Source organism: Salvelinus namaycush, chromosome 3 (genome assembly GCF_016432855.1).
Source record: "Salvelinus namaycush isolate Seneca chromosome 3, SaNama_1.0, whole genome shotgun sequence".
NCBI classification, from domain to species: domain Eukaryota; kingdom Metazoa; phylum Chordata; class Actinopteri; order Salmoniformes; family Salmonidae; genus Salvelinus; species Salvelinus namaycush.
Window position 1 is genome coordinate 87797056 of NC_052309.1, and position 19937 is coordinate 87816992.

Genomic DNA, 19937 nt, shown 5'->3' on the forward strand with positions numbered 1-19937 from the left:
CCTTACTGTGACACCCCTCTGAACGACAGACACGGCTCAGTGTGTGTGTGTCAGAGTGTGTGTGTGTATAGATCAAAACCTTACTGTGACACCCCACTGAACGACAGACACGGCTCAGTGTGTGTGTGTCAGAGTGTGCGTGTGTATAGATCAAAACCTTACTGTGACACCCCACTGAACGACCGATACGGCTCAGTGTGTGTGTGTGGGGGGGGTGTCAGCGTGTGTGTATAGATCAAAACTTTACTGTGACACCGCCCCCCTCAGAAGGACCTTCTAACCTCTATCACCCCCTAACAGATTACCCTAGCATTACCACCTCTCACTCATCTGTCACCATTCTCCTCAGACAATATCACAACCACAGCAATTACCTCCTTTTACTTATTAGTACTGTATATAGACCCATAATTACCATAGAAATATAATAAAATGGAAATTCCAATGGATCTGTGATATTTCTACGCCAGCGTCCCAAACGGCACCACGTTCCCTTCAGTGCACTACTTCTTACCAGAGCCCTGTGGACCCCGGTCAAACGTAGTGCACTAAATAGAAAACAGAGACTTAGACTTTGATAATTACCATGTAAGAATCACAGGGTCATTCATACTCTATGTGGTTGAGGATTAAACATGTCTAGCCCTCCCACAGAGCTGACTGGGGAACAGACAGGCTTAGAGAGACTAAGTACTGGCTCCCAGTAGAACGTTAATGCTACGGAGAAGGACGGGTTCTGCTCAATGTCTCTGAAAAGGACAGTTCTCTCAGGCAGAGAGGCCTGAATCTGCCTGTGTCTTTGTGTGTGTGTCTTTGTGTGTGTGTGTGTGTGAAAATGGACATGACAACATAAGCTAGCACGTGCACATTTTACCTAGGTTGTGTCGTTTGTTTTTGGCGTGCTCGTGGATGTGTTTCTTGGTGAAGCAGCCGAAGAAGACGCAGGAGAGACAGGAGTGGAGCCGGTTCAGGTGGGCGCCGCACATGTGACAGATACATGATTTGGCCTGCAGGGGGCGAGAGAGACAAAGAGGGGAGAGAGAAGGATGGAATGGAAGTTGGCGAGAGAGGGGGGAAGAAAGGGAGGGGATGGAGAGAGAGAGAGTCAGAATAAAAAAGGAATATACATTGACATCTTCTGAGCATTGGGATAAAATATGTCATCGTAGCCTGCACTCAAATAGAAAATGGATGTTATGTGTGGTTAGGTTTTTAATATTCAAGCATAAGCGAAGTGTCCATAAGGCTAGGGGAAGCTTTCCTTAAAGTCAATTGAATTGCCAAAATGATTTAGCCTATTTAGCCTAATCCTTTCTATACAGAAATACATGTAATACTTCAAAATAAGAAACTATAGCATGATTTGGCGACAGAGGATCATTAGCTTATTAAAAAAAATATATATTTAAAATATATTGCCTACAGTCGGAAGGAAAGGCAGCATGCGCAATTTGGGCAGATTATTGTTTGGTTGCGACTATCTGTGAAAAGTATCTGTGAAAAGTAGTATTTATAATTTGGAAAGCAAATGGTTATTGCTGTAGAGAGAAGACAATTAAAAGACTAATGTATTTTCATTGTTATTAAGGGGTTCAGTGTTTCTATTTATTTTTTATATTATATATATTTTATATGTATTTGTGTCTCCCCTTCTGGTAGACCTATTATATGGACCGCGTTGGTTTTACAGATCTGTGTCTGTCAGCAGAGTAGGCTACCTTATAATTTGACAAATTAAAAAAGATTCTGCTAACGTCTACAGTCATATAAAGTGTAGTAGAAATGAATGAAATGTGTTTATGAAAAGGCCACATTTTTCTCATGTAAAGAATGAAGAAGCGTATCTGATACAGCCTAGGTCTACTCTACCCTATACGTGCTCAGCCATGCACTGAACACTCTTTATGCATACAATAGTTTAGTTATTTTATTAGCTTAAATTACAATCCAATCTACTCATCACATTACGAATAGTAGGTTATCGTATATAAGTTTGCAAAACGTGATGATTCAGGGAATGCTTTATTATAACATGCTGACCAGACCGGACACATTGCATGCGCGAGCGTCGCAAAATAAAGGTAGAAATCCATGTTATTCAATTATTGCACCCACACTGCTTGCGCGCGCCAACGAGCGTCTGCGTTGCGTTGCCAAGGGCTAAAATAGAAGTTATTCCTATTTCTGACGCAGATCGCGCTGAAAGTCCTGCCTCTCCAATCTCCTCATTGGTTTATAGAAGCAGGTACCCACGTGCCATCTCCTCATTGGTTTATAGAAGCAGGTACCCACGTGCCATCTCCTCATTGGTTTATAGAAGCAGGTACCCACGTGCCAGCTCCTCATTGGTTATACCCACGTGGGTGATTGAAAGACAAACTTTGTTGCCGGTTGTCGTGGTAATACAATGAAAGTTTAGATGCGATCACCATATAAGCCTGGAAGGAGGAGAGATGATTAGAAACGATTCGGTTGACCGTTTTATGTGTGGATTAATTGGTGGAGTAGAGGACCTTGTGCATTTCAGGTAAAATAACAACTCAATGTTTATATCCCAGGACAAATTAGCTAGCAACAGCAAGCTAGCTAAATAGGACAAATTAAAGTTAGCTTGCACTTGCTAGCTAACTAGCTAAATTGCCATACATGTTTAATGCTTTTCGACCTGTCCCTAAATTAATGTCATTGTTTCAGAGTTTGTTTTGATATTTTAACCTGCGTGTCGTGATCATGTTTGGTGTGGGGGGGCAAAATACATTTATGCACGATGGCGCATGCACGCAGCCGATTTGGGTTCCGCATTTTTATGGTGAACATTTGCGTCCTCAAACTTGAAACTTGCGCAGTGCCTATGTATGCTTGGTAGGCTACACCAGTTGTAAAGTGGATTAATGTGCTTCATTTTAGCAATAAGTACAGCAGCATGAGAAAGCTGGGATCCTCTTCTAAATAGCGACCAGTAAAAACTCTGTTTTCACACGCAAATGACTGGGCTTATAAGACGTTAAACTAGGCTATCTGCTCTCCAACCGTGTTCCAGGGCTCCTAGGCATGTTTTTGTTGTTGTTGCCAACTTCAGTTGTGATACAAACCTTATCAAAACATATAGGCTAATGGGCTAGGCTACAGGATGTGTGCGACAATGATTTGAAAAAGTCTGAAAAAAGTCATGCTCAGCTTCTTGCCTTTGATTGCACACGCTGAACACGCTGGGCATCATTCACAAATAACAATACATCATTCTCAAGTGATACTATTGTCACCCATCAGACTATTCTCAAGCAAATCTTGTCTTTACATATACTAAATAATATAGGCCTGTGTGTGAAATTAGTTTGGATTTAGAATGGACCATTATCATGCACCTGTCACAACTGGAGCTAGGGGGGGAAATACATGTCACCGTAGGCACTTAAATAGCGAATGAAGGACGCTTTTCCCACGGTTAATTTTCATGCCAGCCAGGTAGGCTACTCCTGTTGTAAAGGAAGCACTGTGCTTAATATTAGGAATGTTGATAAATAGATAAAAGTAGGCCTAGCCAATAGAAAGCTGAATGGATCCTCTTTTTAGTAGAGGCCATCAATGTTTTCTCACATCATTTGAATAGCCTATGGAGATGTTGTGCAACATATGCTCATGGGCTCTCATGTGTTTGATTAGATTCTGGATTACATTTATGTCAGAGTGATTAGAAGGACAACAGAACGCTGAGTACCAGGCCACTAGCGACTGGCAGATAAGCAAGTTTGGTAGGCTACTAATGACCATCAGCAGCATCAGAGCAAAGCTTTGGAAAAGCCTAGTTACCATGACTAAACGTTTACGTGTAATTTGACTGCGGTCATGACTCGTGACCGCCGGTATGACGGTAATACAGTCACTGTAACAGCCCTAAGATGAAGGCAGACAGAGTGGTGATGGTTGGGCCCTTTGAGAAACCCCATGTGGTCCAATATATAAAAGCAGACATTCTGCTTGTCCACACAGCACACCATGCTCTTGATTGGATTCATGCATGGTGGGAGAAAGCATCTTTGACACACTGGCAGCAGCTGGAGTGTGTGAGTGTGACGCAGTGCCTCAGAGACGACCGAGGGATTTATAGAACCATTCGAATGCCTGGTCTTTAGTGGACCTGCCACACTGAGCTCTGCAGGGCCTGAGGCCACAGGGAGAGGAGAGGGGGACGTGGTGAAGTGAGGGGGGGTTGTGTGTGTGTGTGTGTGTGTGTGTGTGTGTGTGTGTGTGTGTGTGTGTGTGTGTGTGTCTGTGTAAGAGAGAGAGAGCAAGCCAGCGAGCGACACAGACAGACAGACAGAGACAAAGAGAGAGACGGAGACAGAGAGTGAAGATGTGATAGAGTAGAGATGTGCTGTACGAACAAATAGAGAAAACAGCAGAGAGAGAAAACATGGGAGGGAAAGGGATCAACTGAAAAAAGACAGAGCGAGGAGACCGACGACCGTCCCACAGCCCTGATGGTCCCACAGCCCCGATGACCGAAGACGGTCCCACAGCCCCGATGACCGAAGACGGTCCCAAAGCCCCGGTGCCGCCCCGATGACCGAAGACGGTCCCAAAGCCCCGGTGCCGCCCCGATGACCGAAGACGGTCCCAAAGCCCCGGTGCCGCCCCGATGACCGAAGACGGTCCCAAAGCCCTGATGACCGAAGACGGTCCCAAAGCCCTGATGACCGAAGACGGTCCCAAAGCCCTGATGACCGAAGACGGTCCCAAAGCCCTGATGACCGAAGACGGTCCCATTGCTCTGATGACCGAAGACGGTCCCATTGCTCTGATGACCGAAGACGGTCCCATAGCCCCGGTGCCGCTCTGATGACCGAAGACAGTCCCATAGCCCCGGTGCCGCTCTGATGACCGAAGACAGTCCCATAGCCCCGGTGCCGCTCTGATGACCGAAGACAGTCCCATAGCCCCGGTGCCGCTCTGATGACCGAAGACAGTCCCATAGCCCCGGTGCCGCTCTGATGACCGAAGACAGTCCCATAGCCCCGGTGCCGCTCTGATGACCGAAGACAGTCCCATAGCCCCGGTGCCGCTCTGATGACCGAAGACAGTCCCATAGCCCCGGTGCCGCTCTGATGACCGAAGACAGTCCCATAGCCCCGGTGCCGCTCTGATGACCGAAGACAGTCCCATAGCCCCGGTGCCGCTCTGATGACCGAAGACAGTCCCAAAGCCCCGGTGCCGCTCTGATGACCGAAGACGGTCCCATAGCCCTGATGCTGCTCTGATGACCGAAGACAGTCCCATAGCCCCGGTGCCGCTCTGATGACCGAAAACAGTCCCATAGCCCTGATGCTGCTCTGACTGAAGACAGTCCCATAGCCCTGATGCTGCTCTGATGACCGAAGACAGTCCCATAGCCCTGATGCTGCTCTGACTGAAGACAGTCCCATAGCCCTGATGCTGCTCTGATGACCGAAGACAGTCCCATAGCCCTGATGCTGCTCTGATGACCGAAGACAGTCCCATAGCCCCGATGCTGCTCTGATGACCGAAGACAGTCCCATAGCCCCGATGCTGCTCTGATGACCGAAGACAGTCCCATAGCCCCGGTGCCGCTCTGATGACCGAAGACAGTCCCATAGCCCGATGCCGCTCTGATGACCGAAGACAGTCCCATAGCCCTGATGCTGCTCTGATGACCGAAGACAGTCCCATAGCCCGATGCTGCTCTGATGACCGAAGACAGTCCCATAGCCCCGGTGCCGCTCTGATGACCGAAGACAGTCCCATAGCCCCGGTGCCGCTCTGATGACCGAAGACAGTCCCATAGCCCTGATGCTGCTCTGATGACTGAAGACAGTCCCATAGCCCCGGTGCTGCTCTGATGACCAAAGACAGTCCCATAGCCCTGATGCTGCTCTGATGACCGAAGACAGTCCCATAGCCCTGATGCTGCTCTGATGACCGAAGACAGTCCCATAGCCCTGATGCTGCTCTGATGACCGAAGACAGTCCCATAGCCCTGATGCTGCTCTGATGACCGAAGACAGTCCCATAGCCCTGATGCTGCTCTGATGACCGAAGACAGTCCCATAGCCCTGATGCTGCTCTGATGACCGAAGACAGTCCCATAGCCCTGATGCTGCTCTGATGACCGAAGACAGTCCCATAGCCCTGATGCTGCTCTGATGACTGAAGACAGTCCCATAGCCCTGATGCTGCTCTGATGACCGAAGACAGTCCCATAGCCCTGATGCTGCTCTGATGACTGAAGACAGTCCCATAGCCCTGATGCTGCTCTGATGACCGAAGACAGTCCCATAGCCCTGATGCTGCTCTGATGACCGAAGACAGTCCCATAGCCCTGATGCTGCTCTGATGACCGAAGACAGTCCCATAGCCCTGATGCTGCTCTGATGACCGAAGACGGTCCCATAGCCCTGATGCTGCTCTGATGACCGAAGACAGTCCCATAGCCCTGATGCTGCTCTGATGACCGAAGACAGTCCCATAGCCCTGATGCTGCTCTGATGACCGAAGACAATCCCATAGCCCTGATGCTGCTCTGATGACTGAAGACAGTCCCATAGCCCCGATGCTGATCTGACTGAAGACAGTCCCATAGCCCTGATGCTGCTCTGATGACCGAAGACAATCCCATAGCCTTGATGCTGCTCTAACTGAAGACAGTCCCATAGCCCTGATGCTGCTCTAACTGAAGACAGTCCCATAGCCCTGTCTGAAGCTGATGGGACTGACAAAGCAACCACATGGAGGAGCTCTGTACTGTGTTGTAGTGATGAATACAGGAGATGGAGAGAGATAGGAGGGATAGCGGGATGGAGAGTGATGGAATGGAGAGAGGGGAGGAATGGAGAGATGGAGAAATGAGAGAGAGAGTGAGAGAGGAAAGATGGACAGAGAGGCGAGATGAGGGGGAGAGAGGAGAGTCAAAGACGGAGCGACAGAAAGGAGAGGTGAGAGAGAAAGAGAGCTCTAATCAAAGCCATCAGGACACAGGCGTGTCACTACGTCACCCGCTGGGCAGAGGGAGGGAGAGGGGGAGGAAAGAAAGGTAGAATAGAGCAGGAGAAACATTAAAGACTAAAATGTGTAGTTTAGCGTCCATTTCAACCATGTTTCTAGAAATGTGAGTAAGAGATAGTAAGAACACAGTAACCCCTGACATGACGCTCACTGACACACCCCCCAAGGTATTAGGCCTAAAGCAAAGAACACCTCCACACAAAAGGTAAGCTACAGTCACCTGACGAACAGCAACACAATGAAACAACCCGACACCATTACGACAGCATGGAGAACCATTGTAAAGGGGTCATAAAAGATCCAGCCTTGTCTCAGTTTCACTTCCTCCACATTATATCGCTATGAAACACAGTGTGACTGGTTAGGAGAGGGAACACAAGGAAACAGTCACTGTGAGAAACAGACTCATGACTCAGAGACAGGCCACAGTGTAATGTCAATGCATTTACTGCCTTTCTATCTGTCTGCCAATGTGGCATTGAGGAGGCAGCTTGTTTCCCCAGCTATAACTTAGTAATTTAGCAGTCTAGCTATGGCTCCCCACCTCACACAAATTGGTGCCTTTGTTGGTTTTGCTTGAATGTTGTTTGCATCACTGGATGTTGCTTCCCAATGCTTTGCTCCCTCACAAGTAAGAAAATATATCTTTGGGAAACACTAACTCCAGTGACAGGCAAATCACCGGGTGCCATAGGTCAGCATGGTGAAAGAGCTGCAGTGTGCAGTTCTGGCCAGCAGGGGGAGTGTCAGGAAAAGAGCTGCACTGACAGCTATCCCGGTCTGATTTTCCTCCCATGTCATCTCCACAGAGCCCAGAGTAATGCTGCCGGCAGGCTGCAGCCACTACAAACACCTCATCATAGAAGGACCAGATACACTGTGAGAGAAGACTAGACTATTGTCCACCTACACGGTTATGACTGCCACGGTGGTGACATAACATTGCAGTTATATCATCATATCACTGAAATAGGACACACACACGTCTATGTTGTTGCACAGCCTTAGGAGCCCGGGGGAGGATTGATGATGGTGCAGTAAGCTGGACATTCAGGGCCACATACACTAAGCTCTGTTTTCATTCAGTCTGGCGTAGGCTTATCACACTGGGATGAATGGGATCTAATGGAGGGGGGCGGGGTCTAATAGTGACAGGCGCAGGAGAATCACATTCAGACTGGAGCTTGATAACACAGACAGGCTAGCCAGGGCACTCCCCAACCCTGTTCCTGGAGAGCTACCCTCCTGTTGGGTTTAACTCCAACCATGTTCCTGGAGAGCTATCCTCCTGTAGGTTTTACCTCCAACTTGATTCAGTTTATCAACCAGCTAACTATTAAAATCAGGTGTGCTAGATTAGTTAAAACCCACAGGACGGTAGCTCTCCAGGAACAGGGTTGGAGTTAAAACCTTCAGGAGGGTAGCTCTCCAGGAACAGGGTTGGAGTTAAAACCTACAGGAGGGTAGCTCTCCAGGAACAGGGTTGGAGTTAAAACCTACAGGAGGGTAGCTCTCCGGGAACAGGGTTGGAGTTAAAACCTACAGGAGGGTAGCTCTCCAGGAACAGGGTTGGAGTTAAAACCTACAGGAGGGTAGCTCTCCAGGAACAGGGTTGGAGTTAAAACCTACAGGAGGGTAGCTCTCCAGGAACAGGGTTGGAGTTAAAACCTACAGGAGGGTAGCTCTCCAGGAACAGGGTTGGAGTTAAAACCTACTGGAGGGTAGCTCTCCAGGAACAGGGTTGGTGTTAAAACCTACTGGACGGTAACTCTCCAGGAACAGGGTTGGAGAGCCCTGGGCTAGACACAGCTATTACCACCACACTCAATGACATGAGAAAGAGATGATGGAGAGTAGAATGAGGCTGAAAGGCAGACGTTAGATGTAGGCTTATATGAATGAGAGAGCGAGAAAGAAGCAGAAAGATGAGAGAAAAAGAGAGAGAGGAAGGATGCAGGAAGTGATTGTGATCATCAGTAGACAGACAAGGCAGGCTAGTGCTCTAAAGACATTCCCTCCTACACCTCATTATCATTAGCTCTCTGCTCCAGACCTTCCCCTCAGCTCTTCAAGAGAGATGCTGCTGTTGATGCCTTTCAGCACCCCTCCTAACTTTCTGCATTGCACCAGAGCTCCAGTCAAAACACAGCTACCCCTGTCAACGCTGCAACCGCACCCCCCTGCACCCCAACCCTCGGGCCCTCTTCCCTGGGTAAAAATCCATTCCTACCCCCACCATTTCACACACTCTGGTTCCCATGCAGCCTGCCAGCCAGACCCTGTACTATTCCTGAGTGTCAGCAGTAACCCTCCCTCCAACTTCCTGAGGCCTTTAATGTCCTATTAGATCGGCTATAGATCAGGCCGCTGGCTCATATGACTGGAACAAGAGTTTACAGGTACTAGCAGAGGGAGCATCTCTCACTGCATCTCTCCATCGGTTCCAGGCCCAGGAAGAGGGAGAGGGAGACAGGCATGCGGGGCAGGGGGAGACAGGCGGAGCAGTGGGAGACAGGCGAGGCAGGGGGAGACAGGCGAGGCAGGGGGAGACAGACGAGGCAGGGGGAGACAGACGAGGCAGGGGGAGACAGACTGTTGGCAGAGGGGGAGACAGGCAGGGCAAGGGGAGAGAGACTGTTGGGAGAGGGGGAGACAGGCAGGGCAAGGGGAGACAGGCAGGGCAAGGGGAGACAGGCAGGGCAAGGGGAGACAGGCAGGGCAAGGGGAGACAGGCAGGGCAAGGGAAGAGACTGTTGGGAGAGAGGCAGGACCCACAGCTAGTGAACAGGGGGATAGAAGCAGACAGAGAGCAGTGACTCACCACACACTGTTTCACATGCAATAAGCCGCTCTGCCGGAGATGGACACACACACACACGGGCGAGCACGTACACACACACCATCATAAATAGACTCCCTGACACGCACAACCTCACAGACATTTACTCCCTTGTCCTCTCCTCTGCGTTTCTATATTTAATAGTGGGGAGGTTGAGGAGGAAGAGGGGGTGGATGCTGATGCTCCAATGCTGTTCTGACTGACCCCCTGAGGGTGCAAGCCAGGGCTGTCGGGTGACGTCTCCCCTCCTCCCTCGCTCTACTTTCCCCTTGACTGACTAACGCCTAGCCTGTCGGCCCCAGGCTCACTGAGCAGCACGAGACATTGAAGCATCGTAGAAGACGTGTGGCATAGACTATCCATCTCTCTACCATTCCACTGTACTACACCCCTACTCTGTCCAGTTCCTCTGCTGTCTGAACCTGCCACACACACACACCTTTAACAGGCCCCATGTTGACACACCTTCCAGCCAACCTCACCCTGTGGAAGCAGGAGAGACATGAAACAGAATGGTGAGTGCAGCAGCAGCATTACAGAGCTGAGCATGGAGACAAGCTGCTTTGATGCTACCACCATCAAATGGTGTTTGGTGATGTTGTGCTGCTGTTCAGACGTGATATGTGTGTGTGTGTGTGTATATATATATATATATATATACACTGCTCAAAAAAATAAAGGGAACACTTAAACAACACACTGTAACTCCAAGTCAATCACACTTCTGTGAAATCAAACTGTCCACTTAGGAAGCCACACTGATTGACAATAAATTTCACATGCTGTTGTGCAAATGGAATAGACAAAAGGTGGAAATTATAGGCAATTAGCAAGACACCCCCAATAAAGGAGTGATTCTGCAGGTGGTGACCACAGACCACTTCTCAGTTCCTATGCTTCCTGGCTGATGTTTTGGTCACTTTTGAATGCTGGCGGTGCACTCACTCTAGTGGTAGCATGAGACGGAGTCTACAACCCACACAAGTGGCTCAGGTAGTGCAGCTCATCCAGGATGGCACATCAATGCGAGCTGTGGCAAGAAGGTTTGCTGTGTCTGTCAGCGTAGTGTCCAGAGCATGGAGGTGCTACCAGGAGACAGGCCAGTACATCAGGAGACGTGGAGGAGGCCGTAGGAGGGCAACAACCCAGCAGCAGGACCGCTACCTCCGCCTTTGAGCAGGAGGAGCACTGCCAGAGCCCTGCAAAATGACCTCCAGCAGGCCACAAATGTGCATGTGTCTGCTCAAACGGTCAGAAACAGACTCCATGAGGGTGGTATGAGGGCCCGACGTCCACAGGTGGGGGTTGTGCTTACAGCCCAACACCGTGCAGGACGTTTGGCATTTGCCAGAGAACACCAAGATTGGCAAATTCGCCACTGGCGCCCTGTGCTCTTCACAGATGAAAGCAGGTTCACACTGAGCACATGAGCACATGTGACAGAGTTTGGAGACGCCGTGGAGAACGTTCTGCTGCCTGCAACATCCTCCAGCATGACCGGTTTGGCGGTGGGTCAGTCATGGTGTGGGGTGGCATTTCTTTGTGGGGCCGCACAGCCCTCCATGTGCCCGCCAGAGGTAGCCTGACTGCCATTAGGTACCGAGATGAGATCCTCAGAGCCCTTGTGAGACCATATGCTGACACATGCACATTTGTGGCCTGCTGGAGGTCATTTTGCAGGGCTCTGGCAGTGCTCCTCCTGCTCAAAGGCGGGGGTAGCGGTCCTGCTGCTGGGTTGTTGCCCTCCTACGGCCTCCTCCACGTCTCCTGATGTACTGGCCTGTCTCCTGGTAGCACCTCCATGCTCTGGACACTACGCTGACAGACACAGCAAACCTTCTTGCCACAGCTCGCATTGATGTGCCATCCTGGATGAGCTGCACTACCTGAGCCACTTGTGTGGGTTGTAGACTCCGTCTCATGCTACCACTAGAGTGAGTGCACCGCCAGCATTCAAAAGTGACCAAAACATCAGCCAGGAAGCATAGGAACTGAGAAGTGGTCTGTGGTCACCACCTGCAGAACCATTCCTTTATTGGGGGTGTCTTGCTAATTGCCTATAATTTCCACCTTTTGTCTATTCCATTTGCACAACAGCATGTGAAATTTATTGTCAATCAGTGTGGCTTCCTAAGTGGACAGTTTGATTTCACAGAAGTGTGATTGACTTGGAGTTACATTGTGTTGTTTAAGTGTTCCCTTTATTTTTTTGAGCAGTGTATATATGTGTGTGTGTGTGTGTGTGTGTATATTCAGAATTCAGACCCCTTGTATTTCTTCACATTTCATTGTGTTAAAAAGTGGGATTAAAATAGACATGTCATTTTTTGTCAACAACACACACAATACTCTTATGTCAGTGGGAAAAAATAGCTGACAGTGACTATCAGTGACTGACTTAGCAAGAGGAGAACTGATGCACAACCCCATTCAGAAAGGTCACCCTGTGTATTATTCTATTCTAACTCTGAACAGTAAGTGGAGGTCCTGACTGAGTTCCTACAAAAGGGTCCCATCCCTGGTCTAGTTAAGAATGCTGCTCTACATTATGTATTAAAGCACCCAGACATCTCAAAGATACACTTGTCCTTCTGAACTGAGCTGCAGGACAGGAATGAAACCTCTCAGGGATGTTACCATTAGGGCGGCAGGTAGCCTAGTGGTTAGAGCGTTGACTAGTAACCGGAAGTTTGCCAGATCAAATCCCCGAGCTGACAAGGTACAAATCTGTTGTTCTTAACGGACTTGCCTAGTTAAATAAAAGGTCAAATAAAAATAAGTGAGGCCATTGGGGATTTTAAAACAGCGTTGAATGGCTGCCATGGGAGAAAACTGAGGATGGATCAACAACACAATAATGACCTAAATGACAGTGAAAAGAAGAACTCAAATATACTACAAAATATAACAAAACATGCATCTTGTATGCAATAAAGCACGAAAGTAATATTGCTTATGCCAAAGTAAACAATCTGAAAGCACACATTTACCGGTATAATCAAATGTGTACTCTCTCATCGTTCGGTTGCTAGAGACACCACCCAGTCCTTCGTTCTTTATGTTTTGTTGCCATGCTTCACACACTGGTGTAACTCTGCCTTAGAGAGCTGTCGTCTCATTAAGAGGATAGACATCATGTTGTGCTCTCTATGAACCAGATCAGTGGTGTAGAGCCCAGATCATAGATCAGAGGGCAAAGCCTCAGAGGCAGCCAGCCAGCACCATCATGATCATTACCCAGACACACATACTACTGGTGTACAGGCATTAACACACACACACACACAGAAACTCACTAGAATAGGCCTAGATAATGAACTGCATTCCTCCACACATAGGACTAACAAGCTAACACACAGATTAGGTCTACCATGGTCTAGCTAACTAGCCTCTCCATAATACACACCTATACTGTCTGTCTACTACTGCCCCTGCTCTGTGCACAATCTAGCCTCTCCATAATACACACCTATACTGTCTGTCTACTACTGCCCCTGCTCTGTGCACAATCTAGCCTCTCCATAATACACACCTATACTGTCTGTCTACTACTGCCCCTGCTCTGTGCACAATCTAGCCTCTCCATAATACATACCTATACTGTCTGTCTACTACTGCCCCTGCTCTGTGCACAATCTAGCCTCTCCATAATACATACCTATACTGTCTGTCTACTACTGCCCCTGCTCTGTGCACAATCTAGCCTCTCCATAATACATACCTATACTGTCTGTCTACTACTACCCCTGCTCTGTGCACAATCTAGCCTCTCCATAATACACACCTATACTGTCTGTCTACTACTGCCCCTGCTCTGTGCACAATCTAGCCTCTCCATAATACACACCTATACTGTCTGTCTACTACTGCCCCTGCTCTGTGCACAATCTAGCCTCTCCATAATACATACCTATACTGTCTGTCTACTACTGCCCCTGCTCTGTGCACAATCTAGCCTCTCTCTGTCTCAAGTCATGGTTGTTATTAGTGCAGCCGTGTTTCTCTCGGCGTGTACACAGAGCACTGGAGGGTTTTTCTCCTCCACACACACACACACACACACACACACACACGATAAATGTAGGTTTGGGCTCTGGTCTGGTTTGATGGGCTTTCCCCTGCCTATTCCTGACTCTTTACCAGCTAACACAGAGGGCACATTAATCCTGTGTGTGCGTGTGTGTACTACAGATGGTGAATGGCCCGGCCGAGACGAACAAAGGAAGGAAGGCATGGTCATCTGTCATGCCTCTGAGCCAACAGATGCCCAGCAGCAGAGTGTGAGAGTGGTCCCTTGGATTAGAATCACCAAGCCAATCAGAGAACAGAACCTCCTCGGTAGAATCCCCAAGGCACCAATCAGAAGGCCTGAAGCCCAGATGAGGTCTCTGAGGACATGTAAAATAATCCACCATCCATAGCTCAGTAGATCAGAGGAGTGACATATGATGACACCAAAATGCTTTTAAAGCAATAAAGTTCATGAAACCAGGAACTAAAAGGTTGCCTGCCTGCAAGTCGTGTGATGTAACAATGGGGAGTAAGTGTCCACAGTAAGTGATGGATGGGAGAGTTTTGGGCCTGTCCCCGCCCAGTGATTGACAGGTCATTAGCCAGATGGAGGCACTGGCTGGCTCAGAGCCAGCTGATTGGCTGGGTAATATCCCAGGATGCTATGCTTTGTGATATGATGGGCAGATTCAAGACTGCCTCTGGTCAGCAGAGAGAGCGAGATAGAGAAGAGAGAACATGGGCCGGCCAGACAGACAGACAAAGTGAGAGGGAAAGGGATGGGCAGAGGAACTAGTCTGTTTAATTGGACAGTTTTAAACATAGCTTCAGTAGAGCATCAACAAAGGGGAGCCTGGTACCTCTTGAAAGATGCACGGACAAGGTTCACGGGACAGGAGATTGGCATTTTGGGTTACAACCAGCTGCTGGCTGTGTCTAGTGTGTGTGTGCAGTGTCTTATCCACTTGACCAGCGATGCCCTCGCCTATAAAGCACTGAGGTGATACACCAGCCCAGAGGCGATAGAGAAACGCACACTCACACAGAGTACATTTACGGAGCAAGGAGTAGTCCTGCACACAAATCTGACAGGACAGCACAATACAGCTAGAAGCAGCAGAATGTCAGGCTACAGGACAGTACATATCTAACAGGCTAAAGACAAGCCTGGAAGACAGGCTGGGTGAGGATGGTTAGAGGGGCCTATGGGAGGGCATCCTTGATCTGTGTGAAGATGGAAGGCCTTAGTTGTCCCTTTGTTTGGGCTGGATAGAGCAGCCAGCCAGCCAGCCGCAGCCATGCTGACAGAAAGCTATGCCCCATCAGACAGCTCTTTGCCTAGGAGGGGAGGGTGGCTGGGTCTGGGAGGTATGGTGTGAGGGGAGAGAGAGGGAGGGAAGGCTTGGGTAGCGGCCAGAAACTAAGCCTGTCAGTTCACAACAACCCACACAGATAATCTGCCTGGACTCCGTTTGGGCGGGGTGGTGTGGAAGAGGAGGGAGTGAGATGTGGTGTGGACCCATCATAGATGGAGGGATCTGAGAGGGAACAAATGAGAGAAGAAAGTATGGGAGACGAGAGGAAATGAATGTGTCATCTTGACAGAAATACATTCACTCAGTCCCTCATCCTGTTCTCCACAGGCCACAACTGCTTTCTCTCTCCCGCTCTTACTATATTTTTCATCAAAGAGTAAGACAAGTATGGGGTGGGTGAGGGGGGAAACTGTTCCTCTGATCATGCAAGAGAATTTATTGCATCAAAAAACAGTTAGACGGGCTCTGCCACCTTTCGCTCGTCGTCGCAACCCTTTCTCCTAAAATCAAAGGAACCACTGACTTCTTGAAAGCTGCCGAGACTGAAACACTGTCATTATCCCCCCTTTCTTGTCTTTCATCATGCCGTCTGTCATTTCCACTCATCTCAGGTTATTGGCTGTGGGTTAACATTTCAGGAAGATTCCCTAAAGTGGAAATCAGTGTTGAGTGTTTCAGTGTTGCACTGTTTCTAGGCCCATCTGCTGATAGCCAAGTCGTGTTCATTAGGCACCAAACGGATGAAAACGGACCGAAACAGGGATTACCGGTTTCAGAGGTTGCCTGTTTCTTTGTGGTTCCTCACCCACCTGTCTATAATTTTTGTAACAGGGCCATGTTCATTACGGCACACAACGTAAAACATTTGATAACATTTTGCAAAAGGAAACAAAAATTAGCATTTCTTATTGGTCTAGTCCAAGTAGTCCCGCACTGTCTATTTTCTTCCGTTTGGTGTCCAATGAACATGACCCCCCCCAATAAATATCATTGAAATGGGCCTTGATTTCACACTCTATTTAGATCAAGATACATGGGAACATAAATAACCATGACCAGTGACGGGGAAATAACACAAATCAATAAAGTTACATATCACAATAGTATTTCAGACAATATTATACAGATACTTTGACAAAGTATTGATTTATACTTTAAAAAAATGTATTGCTTGGTAGCGTTAGCGAGCGCTAGTCGGCTGAACCGGCGCCAAAACTGCAGTGTATTTCATCCTATAGCTTGAAAAACAAAACTGCAGTGTATTTCATCCTATAGCTTGAAAAACAAAACTGCAGTGTATTTCATCCTATAGCTTGTTCTCCATCTTCTTTTTAAACGGTGAACCAACATGTTTTCAGCGCTATTATTTCCCTGACTGATCACAACTGCTTTTCTCATGCCTCTCGTCTCTCTGCAGCAGACATAGTGAGAAATATGTTCGGAACATCAAAGCAATAAATATAGAACCGTGACAATTGTGAGAATCGCAATACATATAGCATCGGCACCTAAGTACCATGATAATATTGTATCGCGAGGTCCCCTGGCAATTTCCAGCCCTAACCACGACCTTCATGAATATTCAGTCCCATCTCAGCCTCCTCCTGACCTTCATTAGCCACTCATAAACTATCAATTATAAATCCATCCATAGGTGGGTGAGGAACAGCAAAGAGCCAGACAGCCAACCTCTGAAAGCAGGGGCAGGCTTCCACAATATGCTAGTTGACAGTTGTCCTCCTTCACTCTCTTCATTTACTTTACCACTAACTGTTTAAGTGGTAGAATTACTTCCAGACTGATGCAGTTAGATGCTGCAATCTTCTGGAAAACCTTCAATTAAGAGAGAAAACATTACTTAAGTCTGACGCACACACGCAAAACACACACTTTGGGCAGTGGCATTATTATACGCAAACAAACATACACTTAGACACACACTGTGGCACACAGATGCGTTACACACTAAAAACCAAAAACACAGTCCCAGAGAGTGAACAGAAAGAGTAAGGAACTACAGAAGGCAGAGGAAATTAAAAACTGGATAGCACCTAGTTCCTTCTTTAGCCAACTAAAAGTGGAAGTGCTTTTAACAATTTAGTAATACAAGGAAATACAGTACGGTTAGTACGGTACAAAGCCATCCAACCACAGTAGAATTCTGCCAGAAGGCACCATGGCATGGGCCAATCCAAAACGGGCCACTAACTGACAGACTTGCCAATCAAACGCCCCGGCTAAAGAAGGAAAGGAGAGAGAGGGGGAGATGGAGAGAGACGGGGATGTAGCGAGAGAGATGTGGATGAGCAAGAGAGAGACGGGGATGTAGAGAGAGAAATAGGCCTAAAGAGAGAAGAGTGCAAGAGAGAATGGATAGAAACAGAGGAGATCGACCAGGTAGACTTATAACAAAATGAAATATGTATCGTCACATACACCGGATAGGTACAGTGAAGTGATATTTTACAGTGAAGGCCATAGTAGGTCAAAACCCCTTGAGGAAATTAGGATTAAGTGCAAATCTATTTTTCACCTTGTCGGGTCGGGTATTCGAGCCTGCGACCTTTCGATTACTGGCCCAACGCTCTAACCGCTAGGCCACTGTCGTTTAGCTCTCATTAGCAAAGCCAAGGATGGAAGTGTTCTGTCTTGTTCGTTTTTCCCGCTCTTCTTCCCCTAATGGCCAATCTTTTATGCATAGCTTAACTGGCTTTAAAATGTTCTGTCCACGGGGAATATAGAGTGCCTGATTCTTTCTGAGGCACCATATGATGACACTGGGAACTAACAGACTGGGAAGAGTGGTACAGTGTCTGTTTATCAAGAGGACACTATTGGTCACAGTATCCATAGCCGTTCCTGTTCATCCGGCTCTGTTGAAGCAGATAAATGGCTTCTTAGTCCAAAATCTCGAATTATTCCTTTAATATGGAGATAATTACAGTTTTTTTTCCTGTATAGTGGTAATTTGGGGGATGGAAAATAAACAGGTAGAGATCATGCAAAAAAAAGAATAACCTACACTGAACAAAAATATAAGTGCAACAATTTCCAAAGATTTTACTGAGTTACAGTTCATATAAGGAAATCTCAATTAAAATAAATAAATTAAGCACTAATTTATGGGTTTCACATAACTGGGAATACAGATATGCATCAGTTGGTCACATACCTTAAAAACAAGGTAGGGGTGTGGATCAGAAAACATGTCAGTATCTGGTGTGACCACCATTTGCCTCATGAAGGACGACATCTCCTTCACATAGAGTTGATCAGGCTGTTGATTGTGACCTGTGGAATGCTGTCCCACTCCTCTTTAATAGCTGTGCCAAGTTGCTGGATATTGGCGGGAACTGGAACACGCCGTCGTACCTTTCGATCCAGAGCATCCCAAACATTCTCCATGGGTGACATGTCTGGTGAGTATGCAGGCCATGGAAGATCTGGGACATTTTCTGCTTCCAGGAATTCTGTACAGATCCTTGCAACATGGGGCTGTGCATCATCATGCTGAAACATGAGGTGATGGTGGCAGATGAATGGCAGGACAATGGGCCTCAGAATCTCGTCACGGTGTCTCTGAGCATTCAAATTGCCATTGATAAAATTCAATTGTGTTTGTTGTCCATTGCTTATGCCTGCCCATACCATAACCCCACCGCCACCATGGGGCACTCTGGTCACAACGTAGGCATCAGCAAACAGCTCGCCCACACGATGCCATTTGGCTGGTCTCAGATGATCCCGCAGATGAAAAAGCCAGATGTGGAGGTCCTGGGCTGGTGTGGTTACACGTGGTCTGCGGTTGTGAGGCTGGTTGGACGTACTGCCAAATTCTCAAAAGAAATGGACGCGGCTTATGGTAGAGAAATTAACATTCATTTCTCTGGCAACAGCTCTGGTGGACATTGCTGCAGTCAGCATGCCAATTGCACACTACCTCAAAACTTGAGACATCTGTGGCATTGTGTTGTGTGACAAAACTGCACATTTTAGAGTGGCCTTTTATTGTCCCCAGCACAAGGGGCACCTGTGTAATGATCATGCTGTTTAATCAGCTTCTTGATATGCCACACCTGTCAGGTGGATGGAGTATCTTGGCAAAGGAGAAATACTCACTAACAGGGATGTAAACAAATTTGTACACAACATTTGACAGAAATAAGCAGTGTGTGTGTACAGTGGTTCTTCCTGTAAAAGTGTCGTCGTACTGCGCACACCTTGTGGGCTGCCGCAGAATTCTATGGCACGTTATTTCATTTTCAGCCATTGTTGCCATTAATGCTAATTAGTGCTAGTTTGACCACCAGAGGGCATCTTTGAGAAGCATTTGATAGTCTTCAATATTGGCTGTACTAGAGAATTTAAAACCTTTTTGTGTAAGAACATAGTATATGGGATTGATAAAAATAAATTTTGCTGAATTAATTTGATTCATATTATGGTGTTTCTATTCCCAAAAAAAACTCAGGGATTCCGTTAGGAAAATATGGCACTGTACAACCTGACGGTCAGGAGTAGGCTACAATACAAAGAGCATAACATTTCCACACCCCAATTGTAGTCTAACCAATACCCAGGGAATATTTTTTTTTTTAAATCGCATTGATTTATCCAGACCCCATGCTTGTCTCAGAACAGTGCGAAACGGTGCTGAAATAGTTGACCACACGCAGGTAGGCTATTCTTGAACATGGGGTGAGACATTCTTACTAATTAGTAAATAAAGCCAGATTGTTATATAGAATTAT

General features: G+C 47.5%; 1 protein-coding gene across 6 annotated transcripts in view; it reads right to left on the bottom strand.

Annotated features, from left to right (window-relative positions):
- LOC120041790 (ubiquitin carboxyl-terminal hydrolase 22-like) overlaps positions 1-19937 on the bottom strand; it is a 59795-nt gene that overhangs the window by 28257 nt on the left and 11601 nt on the right. For all 6 annotated transcript variants that reach the window (XM_038986676.1, XM_038986681.1, XM_038986666.1 and 3 more), the window contains one exon: positions 875-1007. In XM_038986676.1, the coding sequence (XP_038842604.1) occupies positions 875-1007 (133 nt within the window). The remainder of the gene's footprint in view (positions 1-874; positions 1008-19937) is intronic.